The 15,883-nt window shown below is 40.5% G+C and overlaps 1 protein-coding gene across 1 annotated transcript; it reads right to left on the bottom strand.

Annotated features, from left to right (window-relative positions):
* Window positions 1–181: 181 nt before the first annotated feature.
* LOC111865860 (cytochrome P450 9e2-like) lies at window positions 182–8,388 on the bottom strand. The gene is made up of 4 exons (XM_033752012.1): window positions 8,345–8,388; window positions 3,297–3,485; window positions 2,521–2,645; window positions 182–426 (listed from the first exon to the last, which is right to left on the bottom strand). Exons 1-4 carry the CDS (start codon window positions 8,377–8,379, stop codon window positions 215–217), a joined length of 561 nt encoding a protein of 186 aa, XP_033607903.1. The 5' UTR covers window positions 8,380–8,388; the 3' UTR covers window positions 182–214.
* Window positions 8,389–15,883: the final 7,495 nt, after the last annotated feature.

Below are 15,883 nucleotides of genomic sequence, written 5' to 3'. Positions count from 1 at the left end.
CAGTTGAATTTGTCCTGATGTTTCGGCACATATTTCAGGCTCCGTCTTCATTACGAATGAGGTTGATGGAAGACGAAGAAAAGACTATAAGAAATAGTCTCTTAAATTGTCAAGAAATTCCCAGAATTTTAAGGAGCCGAAACTTCGGTTGACTTTTAACGGACTACCCGGAGTTTTGTGTCAGAAAATAGTACTCTCCAAATAAACACTTGTCTTACCTCAGCTTGAATATATCAGCAATCAGTGGCATCAGAAATAGCGTCGTAAACTTCAGGTTTTGTAAGAAACCTGGTTCGATCATTTCGCGACCCATTCGTCGGAATTCACTTTCAGGATTCCAAATGGCATTTCCATGAATTCCGAAAGCACAGCTGGCGACAACATTCGTCGTGAACCTGGCGCATAGTTCCTTGGTTTCGAATTCACCTGTGGAATGGCATATCATTACACGTGCAGCGTGAGACAGGAAACAGCAAGAGCAGTGAGCGACGAACCATTTTGTTATCGGTATGCCCTTGTCTCACATTCAACACTTTCTGTGTTGCTCTCAGGAGTAAGAGGAGTTAGAGTTGATCATGGGGATTGTGGTAATGTACTCAGCTATGTACTTTACTTTACAAGTTCTGCAGTATACTATATATATGGCCTCTCACACAAAGGAAAAATGATGGATTGAAGGCTTTCACGACAAAGTGACGACAGTAGTACAAACATCCGAGACAGAGGAAGTAGAAAGAGCATCCTGAAATGACATAATAAGAGACTTCATAATCCGTGCTATTCACAGAATATGGTGACATAAGGCATGAAAGCCGGAATAGTCCATTGCCAGACAACGGATCGCCAATACACGTTTTCCTGACAACAAGCCGGAAACATAGATTCCAGGGCAACGGCTTGGAAGACTGTTCCCACTGCAAATAATAAACAGACTAACAGAGGAACTCTTCGATATGGTGACATATTCGGGCCGTCTGGAAGTTGTAAAAGAGTCGTGATTCATTCGTAAGGGAATTCAGAAGGCAGCTCAGTAGCTGAGTATTCATCTGTGAAGTGTTAACCAGATAAGTTTCGTTACCAAGCAACGACTAGCAAGCAGATATTGAAGTATTTATTTTGTCTGTTATAGTTACAGCAATCTTTCGAGTTTTATAATTATTTGTAGTCACGACTTGTTAGTGCCCAATAAATCTATTCATCTAATCCAGAACCCATTATTATTAGTCACGCTAACCCCTCATACGTGACCGTATTATCTTGATCAGATCAGGGGGAAAACGTTTGGATTGTACATGAATCCTACATGGAAAAACCGGGAAGAGCAAGAAAAATTGTACAGAAGTGAAAACGGGGACTACTTCGGAAAACAGTGGTTGCGTGGGAAGATAACGTTAAAGAAATAGTGTGTGACTCTTTGGGCTTGAAAGAGTGTCCAGTAGCTTCCAGTAATTGGATGTTGTGAGCTCGAAATTAGAACTTGAGACTCACCGCTATGTCTCTCCATTTGACCATTTGTGAGCTCTTCGAGTGTTCTGTCCCATGTGCTTTAATTGCTTAGTTGATATCATGTAATATTCATCTTGCTCTGACTGAGGACCAGTGTTGGACTTTGTGAATACGTTAAATAACATGTAAGACGTAGGGAATTTCTTGTCTAACTGAACGATAGTTGNGACAAGAAATTCCCTACGTCTTACATGTTATTAAATAATTATTTAATAACGCTGTGTCAACTGTTGCGTTTTATAGCGTCGAATGATATGAAAGAATGATAGCATTCAGTAAAGATCAAAGGTCTAGGGAGAAAGCTGTTTCCTCTATCCTGAAAATGGAGGTAGCAAGTTCCTCCTTAACGTTGTTCCTGTCTACAAAACAACATACCATCACATCCGAGAATACAATAACCTTTAAATTTTAAATTAATATATTTGTCGAAATATCATATTTATTTCATGCCGAAAAACTGGATTCGATTCAGAGAAGTAGTTTCCCTCAAGGAACAATGTCTTGTTCTGTGCATTCGAAGAATATGATTATAGGTTGTTCAAAAAGACTAACTGTAACGGTTAGAACCTAGCACTAACAGAGAACCACGTGTTACCGTGTTGTTTCAGTTGATGATGTCACTTCCTGTGTCGACCATACGATTTAAAGTCTCCTGTGGCTGTTAACACATCAACAGAGAACTTCGTGTGTGTAGACCCTAACAAGACTTCATTGCCTATAATCGCAGTCGAGTGTCTGCACCCCTGCTTGAAATTTCGAATGTTCTTGTCTCAGATACAGACTCGAAAGCTTACTGTCCCGAATAAAGTTTTCTGACTTTCCTCAACCCTTTTAGACATGTTAGGAGAATGCCTTACATCCCGCCAAAACCGCTTCCTCTCATATCCGTTCAACATGATCGTTTACTTATCATATCTTTATGCTATTAATTAATCAACTGTAAAATCGTAGCTATATAAACCAAGAATCAGTTATTTATTTCTTTGGCGGCGTTCATGCTGACGGTGGCCGTACCTGTATGTGCGTTCTTTTCGATGTACTCTGTAAGTTCCTGACACACCTCCAGGACCAGAGGAAACAGCGGTTTCAGCTTTGCCGCTGTGAAAGCAGGATTCAATTGCGATCTTGTTATCTTCCACCTGCCAGGCAATGCAACAAATAAGGTAAAGGTAAATCTGTCCCTGTGCTTAACTAATTAAGCACTACACCATGAAGTCGTATGGGGAGGTAGTTGTGTAGATCCACATTTTCTTGACCTCGACACTAGTTGGAGGTGATTGGTGTACTTCACGCCCCTGCCGGTTTACCCCCGGGGAAAGAGCCCCAGAAAACCGTTTGATAGCAGGTTGGGTGGGCCCCAGATCCTGTCTGGACGATATAGAGAAGTGACTCTAAGGGACTCGAACTCGACCCCTTGGTCGTCCAGTCCGTAGCCAGTCTTCATCCCAGCTCCCAAATACTAGAAATACTGTGGACAAACAAAGTGCAAAATAGTCCACAGATCACCTCTTGTAACGTTGCTCTAAGCTGAAGTTCGGATTAAGAATTCTAATTATCATAGGGCGCGTCTTGTTCGGCATCATCGCGTAAACGTGAGTTTGGCTATCGAGCTCATGAAAGGTGAGGTATTAGGGGTCATCTGAATAAGTACTGGCTCCGCAGTGAAAATTGCTAATTGTTGTTAGTTAGCTAGTTAAATGGTTAAAATGAAACCGGAATTGAAAATTTGTCAGACATGTCAGTTAATACAAATATTTCAGTAAGAAACAAGGCCTCCTATATGAACTTACCTCTCACCACGCAAAACGAAAGGGTTGCGTCCAAACATAGGATCTGTATCAATGTTTACATGCACATCGTTGTCATGAAAACTGGTGAAGTCCTTGACGAGTATGTTCTTGATGAGTTCAGGGTCTCTAACAATCAGCACTGGTTGAGAGAACTTGAACATTCCGCCAAACTTATGCCCATCCAGCTTCCTGAAATTATAGTTGTATTCATTCTGTTTAAAATGGATTGGCAACATACAGCTATGTGTTCTTTATATTCTGAGAAGTATAAAGTTCCATACCACATATTATTCTTTTTATTGCTAGTGGGGTGGGACTAAGTCCCTTGCACTGCAACTACTTCTGGGGTCCATACCACATAACAGTTGTTTCTATATGGAGGCCTACAAAGATTTATTATACGGATATATATATATATATATACCACTAGTGATACTGACTTTGACGCAATTCGTAGGCCAATTTGACTTACTATCTAAGTCTCTCTATGAAGCAGCGTCATCCTTGAGAAGCTGGTAGTCGTTCAGCTACAAGAAACTGTACGTCTTCTTTGGGAATTAAGAATTCTATATTGTGTTTAGAAGAGTTTGCCACTGGGCTCTATCCTGAGCGAGATGAATCAAATCCACAGTATATACGTCTCAGTTACTTTAGAGCAGGCATGTCAAACTCAACTTGTACAGAGGGCCACCTCAGCCCTATGAATAATAGTCCAGGGCCGCACTTCAAAATAGAAATATACATTCGAGTTTGATACAAGGAAATTTAATTCTACGTGTATTTATTATTTAGGAATAATTTCAGTATAATTACCTAAAGTCACATATTTTACAGTTTTAAAAAGCAAGAGAATGCCATTTTTGACAAGTATCAAAGAAACATATACAAGAAAACTCGTAGTTGATAATTTACTCGTAATGTTTAATTATAACCTTTATACGTCCAACAATGTAACATCAGTACCTGTCTCTGTGTGAAAATGAACTGAATGACAATGTACAAGAGACTACCGGACAAGTAGGAAGGTGTATCTTGTCTCAATGGTCATAAAATTGAAAGTTTGCTAGCAGCCCATTAGACAGTGAGTGGGGGTTGCAAGCTAGTTTTGAAGGTTTTTGCACTTGTCTGTCATGTGCCACCCTCCTTGTATTCTTACTACGCCTCCAAAAGGGATTNGTGGTGAGGCTGTGCGGATTTTAGTGCATTACCCTTCTGAAATACAATAGTTTGTCCTTCACGAACTTTACAAACCGTTAGTTGGACAAACCCTTCTGCAATTCTCAGAATCACTTTTCCTGCAGCCTGCTATTTTATGTCTGCGTGAGACTTCCTGTATTCTGGTTTGTTGGAAAATTGTCTTTACAAAAAATATTTCTACTAAAATTTTAATATTGATTTTAATATCAATTAGCTCTAAAAGTTGAGTGGCCGCACTTTGTGGCTATGGGGACCGCATGCGGCCCGCGGGCCGCAAGTTTTACACGGCTGCTTTAGAGTCTATTATAATATTATCCTCATGTTCACATCGTCTGTGTCTCTGTTTCTTCAAGATCCATTTTAATATTACCTCATACCTAACCTAGGTTTCCGTACAAGTTTCTTTCTTTCAGGGTTTCAGACTAAAACCTTGTATGAATCCTTTTCGCTCCTAACCACATCCTACCCCGCCTCCTTTTATTCCTCTAGTATGAATCTGATTTTTTTTTCATCATAACAGTGTTTAGTGAAGATTAGGCATGATTGAAATTGTAAACAACAAGTTCGCAGCGTCGCGTTATTTCGTCACGAGTATACGTGTATATCGAACTACCAATTTCTCTCACCGACTTTCCTGCTCCAAAGACAAGCTTTCCTGAGTGAGCTTCAGGTAGTCTTTCTCAGATCTTCCAGACAAATGTCATGATAGTTCTCAGACTAAGTAGCCACCGCTTCCTTCCACACATTTTCCCATTCATTATTCATTAATTACTACATCACTCGACGATGTACTGTGTAACACGGGCGGTGAACTAGGACCTCAGGAAGATTATGTGGCCCCTACTCTACATCTGTCACTGTGTGGTTTATTGGTCCGCAAGAGAACTATACCGACCGAGCGACCGCCGCTTGTCGGCAAAGTTAGTGCCAATTTTAGAAGATAGAGTGTGTCGCGTGATCAACGCAACCAATCCCCACGGCCGTTAATTTCCGTTTTCTCGATCGTAGCCTCTATTTCCATGAAATAGCTCCTCAATTATCCTCACGAAACTGGGTGAACCCAGTTCCAGACCCACTACTTCTCAGAAAATATGGTAGCGCCGGGAATCGGACCCGGGACCTCAGGATCTGCAGCAAGGAACTCTGACCACTAGACCACAGAGGCGGTCCTACAGCTGTCAGACCTTAAGTAATCGAACAAGTTGTCTAAAACGGTAACGCCTCTTTCCGACGTTGTGTTCCCGAGGGGACTAGTTCGAATCTGGCTGATGCTTTTCATCAGTCCTTCCATGCGCATGCCTCTTCCTCCCTTGTTCACCTGAATTTTTATCATTAGCTCCTATTTCCGATTCAGGTGTTTCTGAAATCCTTAAATTCTGAGACCATCGAAATCTGTTCAGGTTGATGACACACCCGACTTTCTTATTAATGATTGTTCTGACATCATTGCTCCGTTCCGAAACGCGTTCTTTATGTAAGTTTATCTCACATATATTTTCTTACTTTACAAAAGCGAGTGGAAATTGTTTCTGTTTTTAAAAAATGTAGTAGTGCCCCATTAACAATTATACATCCATCCCCATTTTTAACCTCTTTTTTAATTATTTTTAATTAATTGCCCATGTCTGTGTTAGACATTACCGTAAGTTTAACTTAATCTCCTAGCAGCTAGGTTTCACTAAATCGAAATATTTCTTCGCCGGTTTGGCACCTTATCTTAATTTCATGGCCCCTTTAGCCGGCTCTCGACGTCAAGATATTGTCATTTATTTTGATCTTCGCAGTGAATTTGGCATCAGTCCCCACGCTTTGCTTCTTCATAGGATTAGTGCGTTTGTATTTTCTGGTGGTTGTGTTGACTGGTTTTGTAGTTACCTAACAGATAATCCTTGTAAGATATGAGGTTTACACGGCGGTGACTATGAAGAATGCCGTCTTGTGGGATGTGGCGCCGCGTAGATATTGTATAAACCGACGTTTCGGAGGAACGTATCGCCTTCATCTTAAGAGTAACCCTGCCTTTTCCCCCCGACACGATCCCTTACCGTCCCTGGCTTACTGTCTGCTGGCGCATCTCCACAGGCCCCTCCCCTATCTTCTCTCTTCGTTTTCCATGTGGCCTACTCTCCCTCCCTTCCTGTTCTTATATAGCTTGGTGTTTTCGACTGGTCACTTAGTCTGCAGCCAGGCCGCACCATAGCTCAAGCGGTTAGTCGCTGGCTTCCCACCGCAGCGGCCCGGGTTCGATCCCGGGTCTGGTCAAGTGGGATTTGTGGTGGACAAAGTGGCGCTGTGGCAGGTTTTCTCCGAGTACTTCGGTTTCCCCTGCCAATCTTTATTCCACCAATTGCTCCACAATCACCCTCACCTATCATCTGGGGCTGGTACAATTGGCCAGAAGTGGCCGTAGTACAAGGGACTTAGTCCCACCCAACTAGCATTAAAAGAAAAGAAATTAGTCTGCAGCCACATGCTTACGCTGGTTCATCGCTTGCGGATTTTTCTTTTTTCTTCTACCTTGAAGATGGAGACGATACGTTCTTCCGAAACATCGGTTTATACAATATCTACAACGCGCCACTTCCCAGAAGACGTCATTCTTCAGATAATCCTTGGTCCGTGTTTCTGGAACGCTTTCATAGCCTTTTGAAATATTTTCGGTGTTCCTAAAAATCTCTTCTGGTAAATGTATTTTCAGTGTGTGTATTAATGACTTATGTGATGCTATTAACTACATTGAGTGTCTGGATTTTGCTGATGATATCAAAATTCGCCTTTTCATTAGCTCTTCTACCGATTGTATCTACTGCTGTCTGATTTTGACGTTGTAAGAGGTTGGTGCACTGCTAACTGTATGAAACTCAACGTTAGGTACATTCTTATCAAGGAAATTTTGCATGTTTATCTACTGGCATAAACTTTTAGATTTTCTATAACCCCTAGCGACTATATTAAATACCTCGAAGCGTTCCTGAATTCTAGTGTCGAATTCCATAATAATATAAACTGTATATTTTCTCGTTACATTAAGATATTGGGCCTACATTGCAGTGTAATTTTCTCCTTCTCATCCCCCCAGTATAGACTTGAATATGTGGAGTTCAGTGTCCACTGGTGCAACAGAAATTTCAGTAAATTCTTTCCTTAAGACATCCGTTTGTGTGTATACGCTTGCTTTGATTGTCTCATTCTCCGTTCTTACTTAATAGTTGGCCTTAGGACTGTTCAATAAGCGCGTAAATAAATACAGAACTATATTGTTATTATTATTAATTCATAATTCATTAATGTATTTAAGTCTTCTTTAGATTTATGCCCACAGATTTATTTCTGTCATATTTATATTGTGTTTAATTATTTTTCTATATCTTTATATACTCGTGCTAACTTTGTAATTGGCCACTGTGCTATTAAGTTATTGCACGTAAATAAACCTGAATTGAATTGAATTATCGAGACTGTTTGTGTTATTTGTTTGGAGTAGTTTCCCAGGTAAAAGTGAAGTTATCCCTCTGCATAACTAATTAAGCAATACGCCATGAACGAGTACGGGGGAATGGATATATAGATCCACATTTTCCTGACGTCGGCACTAGCTGGAGGTGAGTAATCAGCTTCAGGCTCCTGTCGCTTTACCCCCGGGGAAAGAGTCCTTGATGCCCATTGGATAGGAGGATGGGCGAGCCCCAGAGCCGGCCTGGACGACGTGGAGATGAGAAAGATCTTGACCCTACGAGACTCGAGCTCCGACCCCTCGATAGTTCAGCCCGTAGTCAGCCACTATTCCGACTGCGCTGACACGGCTCATCACAGAATTTCAGAACGCAAGATCAGTCTCATGCGTTGCTTACCGGTAGATATCTTGGTAGTTTTCACCAATTGACATTTTGCCCAGCACTGANATTTTATCCCTCTAATAGGCCTAATACTGACAGATCTTACCAGTAAAGATCCTGGTATGTTTCGCCCAAGGTTTTCCTAACCAACAATGCATCCTTGAGGTTCCCGAAAACAGGGAGAGGCTTCACGTACGGAACGCCTCTTTTCCGCCAGTAATCGTGAGTGCGTGTGAGGTACAGGTACACCAAACCTACTCCACCAAGCAGAAGTGTGCTAATGCCCCACCAGGAATCGAAGATGAGAGCCTCCATGTTCTGGAAACGCAGTATTTCTGCAAGAAAGTAATTGAAATCAGTAGTTTATATCACATAACATAGGCTAGTATAGGAATGGCATATTTATTGTATATCCCATTAAAATATATCGAATTGTGTTTTTCTTTGTCTTGCTCATTCTAGCTTTTGGGCACCTTATAAATTTGACCCTGTGTAGCTCATGAATCTGTTTCGTTGCTAGGCATCTACGAGTACATAAAGTGTAATACAAGCGATTATCATGTATCGGAAAAGCGGTAAATAGTAAGAAACTTGTGTGGGCATACCTTTTCCCTTTTGGGACTCGTGTTATTGGAAAGTAGGAAAAATAGGAGTTTGCTTTTTACAGTACAGTGACCATTACGTGTCGGTTAAAGGGGTTTTGTTGTTGGTCGTGTTCTTTAAAAAAGGCGTGCTTGCGTGTTCAGAAAAATGAAGACTCCTTGTTACAAAGGCGAACTCAAGCGGAAGAGCCGAAAATTCGGTTAACAGTTGTGCTGCCTAGAACATTGTCTCCCAATTTAGTTTGGACACTGAGCCATTTTGTACTGCAAGAATTTCTACTAACCCCAAATATAATTTGTAAATATGATGGTAAGAACCTAAACCATAAGTAAATAAAGATAATTATAAATAAATATTAATCATGGATATGAGATAGACATATTATTTAATTTCACACATTTAGAAGTACGAATCACACCTCACGTACAAAGAAAATGAATCTTAAATACTGTCACTTATCTGCAATTTTCAGTGCGAAGGGCAGTCTTTTCTCACAGTTTCTTCCAATATTCGGTTTGCTGTTTTAAAATTGTTTTCAAAACTGGCGCTGCATTGAATCTTTCTCCGTTTTCCCTAGTTTCTGCGTAATTAAACAATCCAACTACCCACGAATTTGCACTTCTGTACGGTATTAGCTGAAGAATTTCACTTCTTGACAAAGCTGAATATTCTAGGCACAAATAGCAGCAAAATATAATTAGAGAAACTTCTTTATATTTTTGTACTTTTTGGATCTCTGAAATGATATTTATATTGATATAAAGTGGCAACTATTTCTAATTCATGGGAAAGAGTAATACTATTATTAAATATAAAGTAGGAACTTATTATGTCTAAGATAGGCATAAAATGTTAATCGATTAACAGTACCCATACGAAAACTAGATCACATTTTTCTGGGAGGTGAACCGTAGGTATGATACACAGTTAATTTCTTCAAGCAACATAAAACAAAGTTAAAAGTTTCATGGATTACAGTTCGCATTTACCAAAATGGAAGTTATGTAAATCATATTAATGTAAGTTCAAATCGACATAGAAGAAAATAGTTACTGAAAGTGTCCGTGAAATGAACTGAAATTACGAGATTGCTTATTATCAAGATGATCTTATGAATATAGATCAGATCTATATTCGCGTTGACCAGTTTATAATATTCACTGCTTTGTGCAGCGGACTGATGGCGAAGAATGAGTACTTCAGCTTGTAAACATAATAAAGTAGCAACATTAGAAATTATCATTAAAATACTAACAGTTAGTGACGTGTACAATAGGATTAGATCTTCACTGCCTTTTAGTTGGTGTGTTCATGACTTGTCAACTTACAAACACAAATCGTCACGTTATAGAGTCTACCAGTTATCGAGAAACCAAAGCATTTACTACTGTCCCTATGGATACGGGGGACAATTTCCCCTCCGGTAAATCGGCCGAAGTGTGAAGCTGACCACTCACCTCCAACTAGCGTCGAGATAAAGAATACGTGGATATGTACATCCACTCTCCCATACGCCTTCATGGCGTAGTGTTTAATTACTTAAGTGCAGAGACAAGGCCGAGCTATAGCTCAAGCGGTTAGTCGCTGGCTTCCCACCGCGGCGGCCCGGATTCGATCCCGGGTCTGGTCAAGTGGGATTTGTGGTGGACAAATTGGCGCTGGGGCGGGTTTTCTCCGAGTACTTCGGTTTCCCCTGCCAATCTTCATTCCACGAAATTCTCCATCATCATAATCACCCGGGGCAGTCTACAATAGGCCCATCAGTTGCCGCCGTGCCGAGTGGACCCAGTTGGACTCCACCCACCACTAAGCGAATAAAAAAAATTAAGTACAGAGACAACTTTAACAGATGTCATACTACCAGTAGTAATCTCGTGTTCATGATGGTGAGCGCACCACAGTTTGAAAACCACTACAATGGCGACCTTAATAAGCTTAAGCTTCTGTCCTGACTTACCCGTCAACGTAGAATAATCAAACGTTGAACAGAACGTGCTTTCGCTCTGCTGGATGCTGTACGTGTAAATTTGCTTCCCAGTGACTGTTCCTATCGCCTCGCTATCTCTTCTGGCTCTAATGTTATCTAGAAAGGGTACATAACAGTGCTCATCAAACACTCGTTGCTCTCAAGGCCGGCTGGCAGGCAATGTCACATTAATCTGAAAGGGCAAATATATTGTCACGTGCTTCCTATGCAACGCGAAAAGAAAATTTACATGGGGTTTCGGATTTTGACGAATGTTCATTGGACGATTACTCGTTGCACTCTCAAATACAATTATTCACACTTATAACGTCGTCAGACGTTTCCTCTTCCATGTTACTTCTCGCACCGCTACTCTCTGTGAAGTGTCTTCTGCTCTGCTCGGAACTCAACTGTCCTTAGCTCTCGTAGGATACGAACTAACTGGTCTCTTGTCGGATACGAACTGTAATATCTTGCACTTGGACTGAATAGAGAACACCTTGTCAAAGGGTTAATTTCGCCTGCTGCTATGCCACGAATCTCTTGTTGCCGCGGGAATATTTGTCTGCCTCAAACAATTCGTTTGTAAAGGTGGAAACCCTACCGTTACACTTTCATCTTCGGGGCAACGGTTTCCTAGGCATAGCTGCCTAGGAATTTTTAGCCGTTGACTAGTGATGGACGTCTTATAGTCCGGCTTTCAGGCAGCAGGTCACAATATTGTATAATAGACTGTTTTTTTTCAAAGAAATGTAGGTTTATATCTTTACGTGAAATACTTATTTTCCTTTGCCTCAGACCCTGTGTCTGTCTCCTTTCAGTAAGCCTGGATGCAAATAACGGAGTTTCATGAAACTTGGTATGAACAACCTACCACAGTGCCACTACACTCAGAGTGTAGGTAGGTCTGCGCCAAATACTCTCGGGAGAATTCAGTTTCGGCCGAAACAGATCTACCGTCACTCCTTAAAATATAACTCTAAGAGATCATTATATACAATACTAACACTAAGCCCGTCGAAAATTAAACGGGAAATTGCTGGGATTATGAACATCATTATAGAACTGGGAACATAAAATGTATTGAAGAAAAGTATGTGAGGACGCGCAGTTTTTTCTTATAAGAAGAAATTTCGTCAGAAATATACATTCTCGGAAATTTGAGAAGTTTTGGAAGGATACATATATTTTGATGTTTCACTGAAGAAAGGGACCTTAGTAATTTTTTGCGTTTTCGAGATCATAATGAAATAATTCATATGTATATCTCCATTCTTACGAGTATATTATTTAATACTTTTCTGTCATGTAGCGCTTTGCTTTATACAATATAAGATGTTCCTGAAACCCCCACAAAAAAAATTTATAACCCAGAATAAATTCAACAAGTTCAGTGGACTGAGGTTTCTTTCGACAATAAACCAGATTTATGCCTATTGCGGAAAATTAATGAAAGCTAAAAGCATTTTGTAATGTGAGGCACAGATAACAAAAATTGTAAATAGTAAAAAAAAATTCTAAAATGTTATTATTAACAAGAAAATTTTAAGAAATACGTATAATAATTCACTCGGTAGAATAAAGTCTTATGGCACTGGTCAGATTCATCCTGAACACCAGAAGCTCTGGGTCATTGTAAGAAATCGCCATAGAAGCGCTGTTGTTCTAGACGAATATACTCATAGATTTACTTTTCAAATCCGGAATTTTAGCTTGTTTACTGGGTAGTCTGACTCTCGAGTATGCATTTCCTGCAGGAGAAGCTACTCAAAAATTACTCTGACAAACAACGAAACTTCTGCATACTAATCCTTCAGTTCATTCTGACACTATAACATACAACTTATTTCGACTGAAGCAGTCAAAGTAGTATAATTTCGTGTAACTGTACTGCTCTCTGATTGTACATGGAGCAGATGCAATTTCAGTTAAAATTTTTTTTATAAATATCTGACCATCATTCTTTTCAAAACCAAAATGTCCGAAACGCCATCTTCACTGTGAGACAAACCTTGATGAATAGAAAAATTGTTCTTTTACATGGATATTGGTGGAAAAGCCAGAAGGAAAGTGACCACTAAGAAGACCAAGACGTAGGTGGGTGGGCAATAGTAAAATTGATCTTGGAGAAATAGGATGGAATGGTATGGATTGGATTCATNTTGGTTGGTAGCAATATTAAAATGGATCTTGGAGAAATCGGATGGAATAGTATGGATTGGATTCATCTGGCTCGGGATAGGGACCAGTGGAACGCTCATGTAAATACGGTGACGTGCCTTCGGGTTCCATAAGATGTTGTGAAGTTCTTGAGTTAGCTGCTTAACTGGCGGCTTCTCGAGAAACCCTCAGTTCCATGTAGTTAGTTAGTTAGTTAGTTTGTTTCTTGTCTATTTTTTAGTTCTTACATAACATGTACACCTCACAAAACTCTATTTTGGATTTGGCGTTCATAAAGATGTGACTGTTCGTAGTCATGCAACGTAGTTCTCAAGGGATCCGCCGACGTTTCGGCGGAATGTATCGCTTAATCTTCAGTCTTGAAGATAAAAGCGACGAGTTCCTCTGGAACGTAACCCTTTCTTTAATGCCATTCTCTTGCGTTGTGGTGGCAGAATATGAATATCGCGGCATCCTGACTTCTGCATTAAATTTTCCGTTTGATATGGATAATTAATTATTAACATCTGATAGGCTTCATATCTTGATATGGTTTTCTATATTTACGAACTTTGTAAGACTTTTTAAATAATAAAATATGTTGAGAAGGCCCTAAACTTCCAGCTGATGTACAACAGCTTCCACTAGATTCTAAAGGGTTAGTTGGTTGGTTTCCAATGGCTACATTTGGGGTCATTTAACCCATTTTGCTTCTTGCTTCCCAATAGAGAGCACTCAAGTTCTTGCTTTGTTGCATCTTGAAGAACTTTGCACTTTTCTTTCGGGAAGCTTTGCCAGGTTTGTTGCTTATTTTGCACTACGCAGGGATACATATGACTTAAAGCATGTCACGGACGCGAGCAACTTTGTCTCCCAGATTCTAAAGCTTCTCTAATTTTTTTAATACTAAACGATGGACAAGGTGCAGAAACCCAGTAAATCTGAACAGCTTCCACGTACTGGAACCGTATAATAGAAACAAACTTGCCGGGAGATACGTCATTTCGTAATATAACTATTTATTTGAAACATCCATTAAATTCTCCGTAAAAATAAGAGCTTTGCAAGAAATGCATATGTACGTCAAGCTCATTATTACTATCCTTTCACCTCTTCAGAAGCCACACTACGAGTAGGTAGAAAAGCAAGGTGCGGTCTGGGATGTGTTATTTTGCAAGTCATTCACCATGACGAGGCTGCAATAACACGATAAGAGATGCCCACTCATGCAGAGTGCGTCAAGGAATACTTATTTTTCTCACCATAATTCGATGACACCACTACAGTATCACAAGTAAATAAGATAATACGTCAATATAAATTCAATTGGAGTGGATCTCAAAACGGGACCACGTGACTTTAAACGAGCTATGTGTTTGAACTTTCAACTGTACGATGTATATCTGAGGTTCTCCCAGCGATTATTCTATCTTCTGGGTCATAACGCTGTGTAGTCTGGTAAAAGTCAACCTGCTTTTCGGAGGTATTTATCGCCTATGTCTTCAGGTTCGAAGAGTAACCCACTCAAGAAACCGTCACGAAGGCCTCTTCTCATTCTGGCTAGATCACCGGGCCTCAATTCCCCGGAAGGACCACTAGGTTTTGGGTCCATCGAGCTGTCTCCTAGTCTCTATTCTGGACATAACGCGGTCCGGGGTGAACAGAATCTCTTTTTATTATTATTATTCTTAGTTTGGTGAGACTGAGGAGACTACTGGCCTATTATACCAGTCCCAGATGATTGATGATGGTGATTGTGGAACAGTTGGTGAAATGAAGTTTATCAGAGTAAACCGAAGTACTCGGAGATAACCTGCCCCAGCGCCACTTTCTCCACCACAAATCCCACAAGGCCAGACCCTGGATCGAACCTGGGCCGCCGCGGTGTGAAGCCAGCGACTAAACGCCTGAGCTATGGCGCGGCCAACAAAATCTCTTACCTCCTTCTGAAGACTAGACCTTATGAGCGTGTAGTTCTCCGCGTCCCATGTACATCTGCATAGAGGAGAGCTTAGACATTGCCGTAATTTTCCTTGTAAGTTGCAGGACTATGTTAGGCGGCGTTTATCTGTTTTCTGCGCCGAGCCGGAATTGATAGTTTGGTTTCCGGGATCGAACTTCATCCTTCCCCACTTTTAAATGTTTCCTTTTAAGTAAAAAAAAATGTTTACCTGTCTATATATAGAAAATAAACCTTCGGTAATGATAGGACCCAAGTTTGTTCATTCATTCATCAGTAATCTGTCAGACGACAGGTCCACAGTCTCTTCCAAAACAGTTCCTCCACTTAATGCGATCTTCTGTTTTTAGAAAGAGACTATCCAGGAAAAGTGATAATGTGGTAGTTTTTCCATTTGCTTTCCACATCGCAGTACAACAGCCGTTCAAACCACTCTGGTCACGCCTGTTGCTATACGAACTTGAACCATCTCGAGCATCATTTGCTCTGTGCTTCAAGTCGCTGCTGATGACGCTGCTACCGGCATCAGTTTTTGGTTTTTGGTGTCTCTTCGTCTGATGCCTACCCTTTGACCTGTCCAGCAAGGGAGGCCCTGCCAGTAGCTACGCTACCGCTGGTATAGCTCTCAGGGTCCTTGGCATACTCAAACCCCCTCACCACGATAAGGTGGAGACACCAACGAAATTGTGCCCGAAATAAAATACGCAAAAAATTAGACTTTTATTGATTTATTTTTCTAAACATTCCCTCTTCCTCCTGTTCTATAAGTAAATTCTATATATCGGTACAGTACGGTCTCTCTTTTATAAAATTCTGTGGGGAAATCTAAGTTGTTTCTCAAAAAGTTATGAACGCGAGATATATT

The sequence above is a fragment of the Cryptotermes secundus genome, unplaced genomic scaffold, assembly GCF_002891405.2.
Source record: "Cryptotermes secundus unplaced genomic scaffold, Csec_1.0 scaffold1392, whole genome shotgun sequence".
Lineage (NCBI taxonomy): Eukaryota > Metazoa > Arthropoda > Insecta > Blattodea > Kalotermitidae > Cryptotermes > Cryptotermes secundus.
The sequence above is the reverse complement of the archived record's forward strand: the minus strand, read 5'-3'. Positions and strand labels throughout refer to the sequence as shown.

What these genes read in the sequence shown, in the direction of transcription:
- LOC111865860 (XM_033752012.1), bottom strand. Translation starts at nt 8,379, where the DNA reads ATGTCAATTGGTGAAAACTACCAAGATATCTACCG. An exon ending in TTCGTTTTGCGTGGTGAGAG is followed by an intron (nt 2,646 to 3,296) that starts GTAAGTTCATAT and finishes ATTGCCTGGCAG; the next exon opens with GTGGAAGATAACAAGATCGC. An exon ending in CGAAAAGAACGCACATACAG is followed by an intron (nt 427 to 2,520) that starts GTACGGCCACCG and finishes GCCATTCCACAG; the next exon opens with GTGAATTCGAAACCAAGGAA.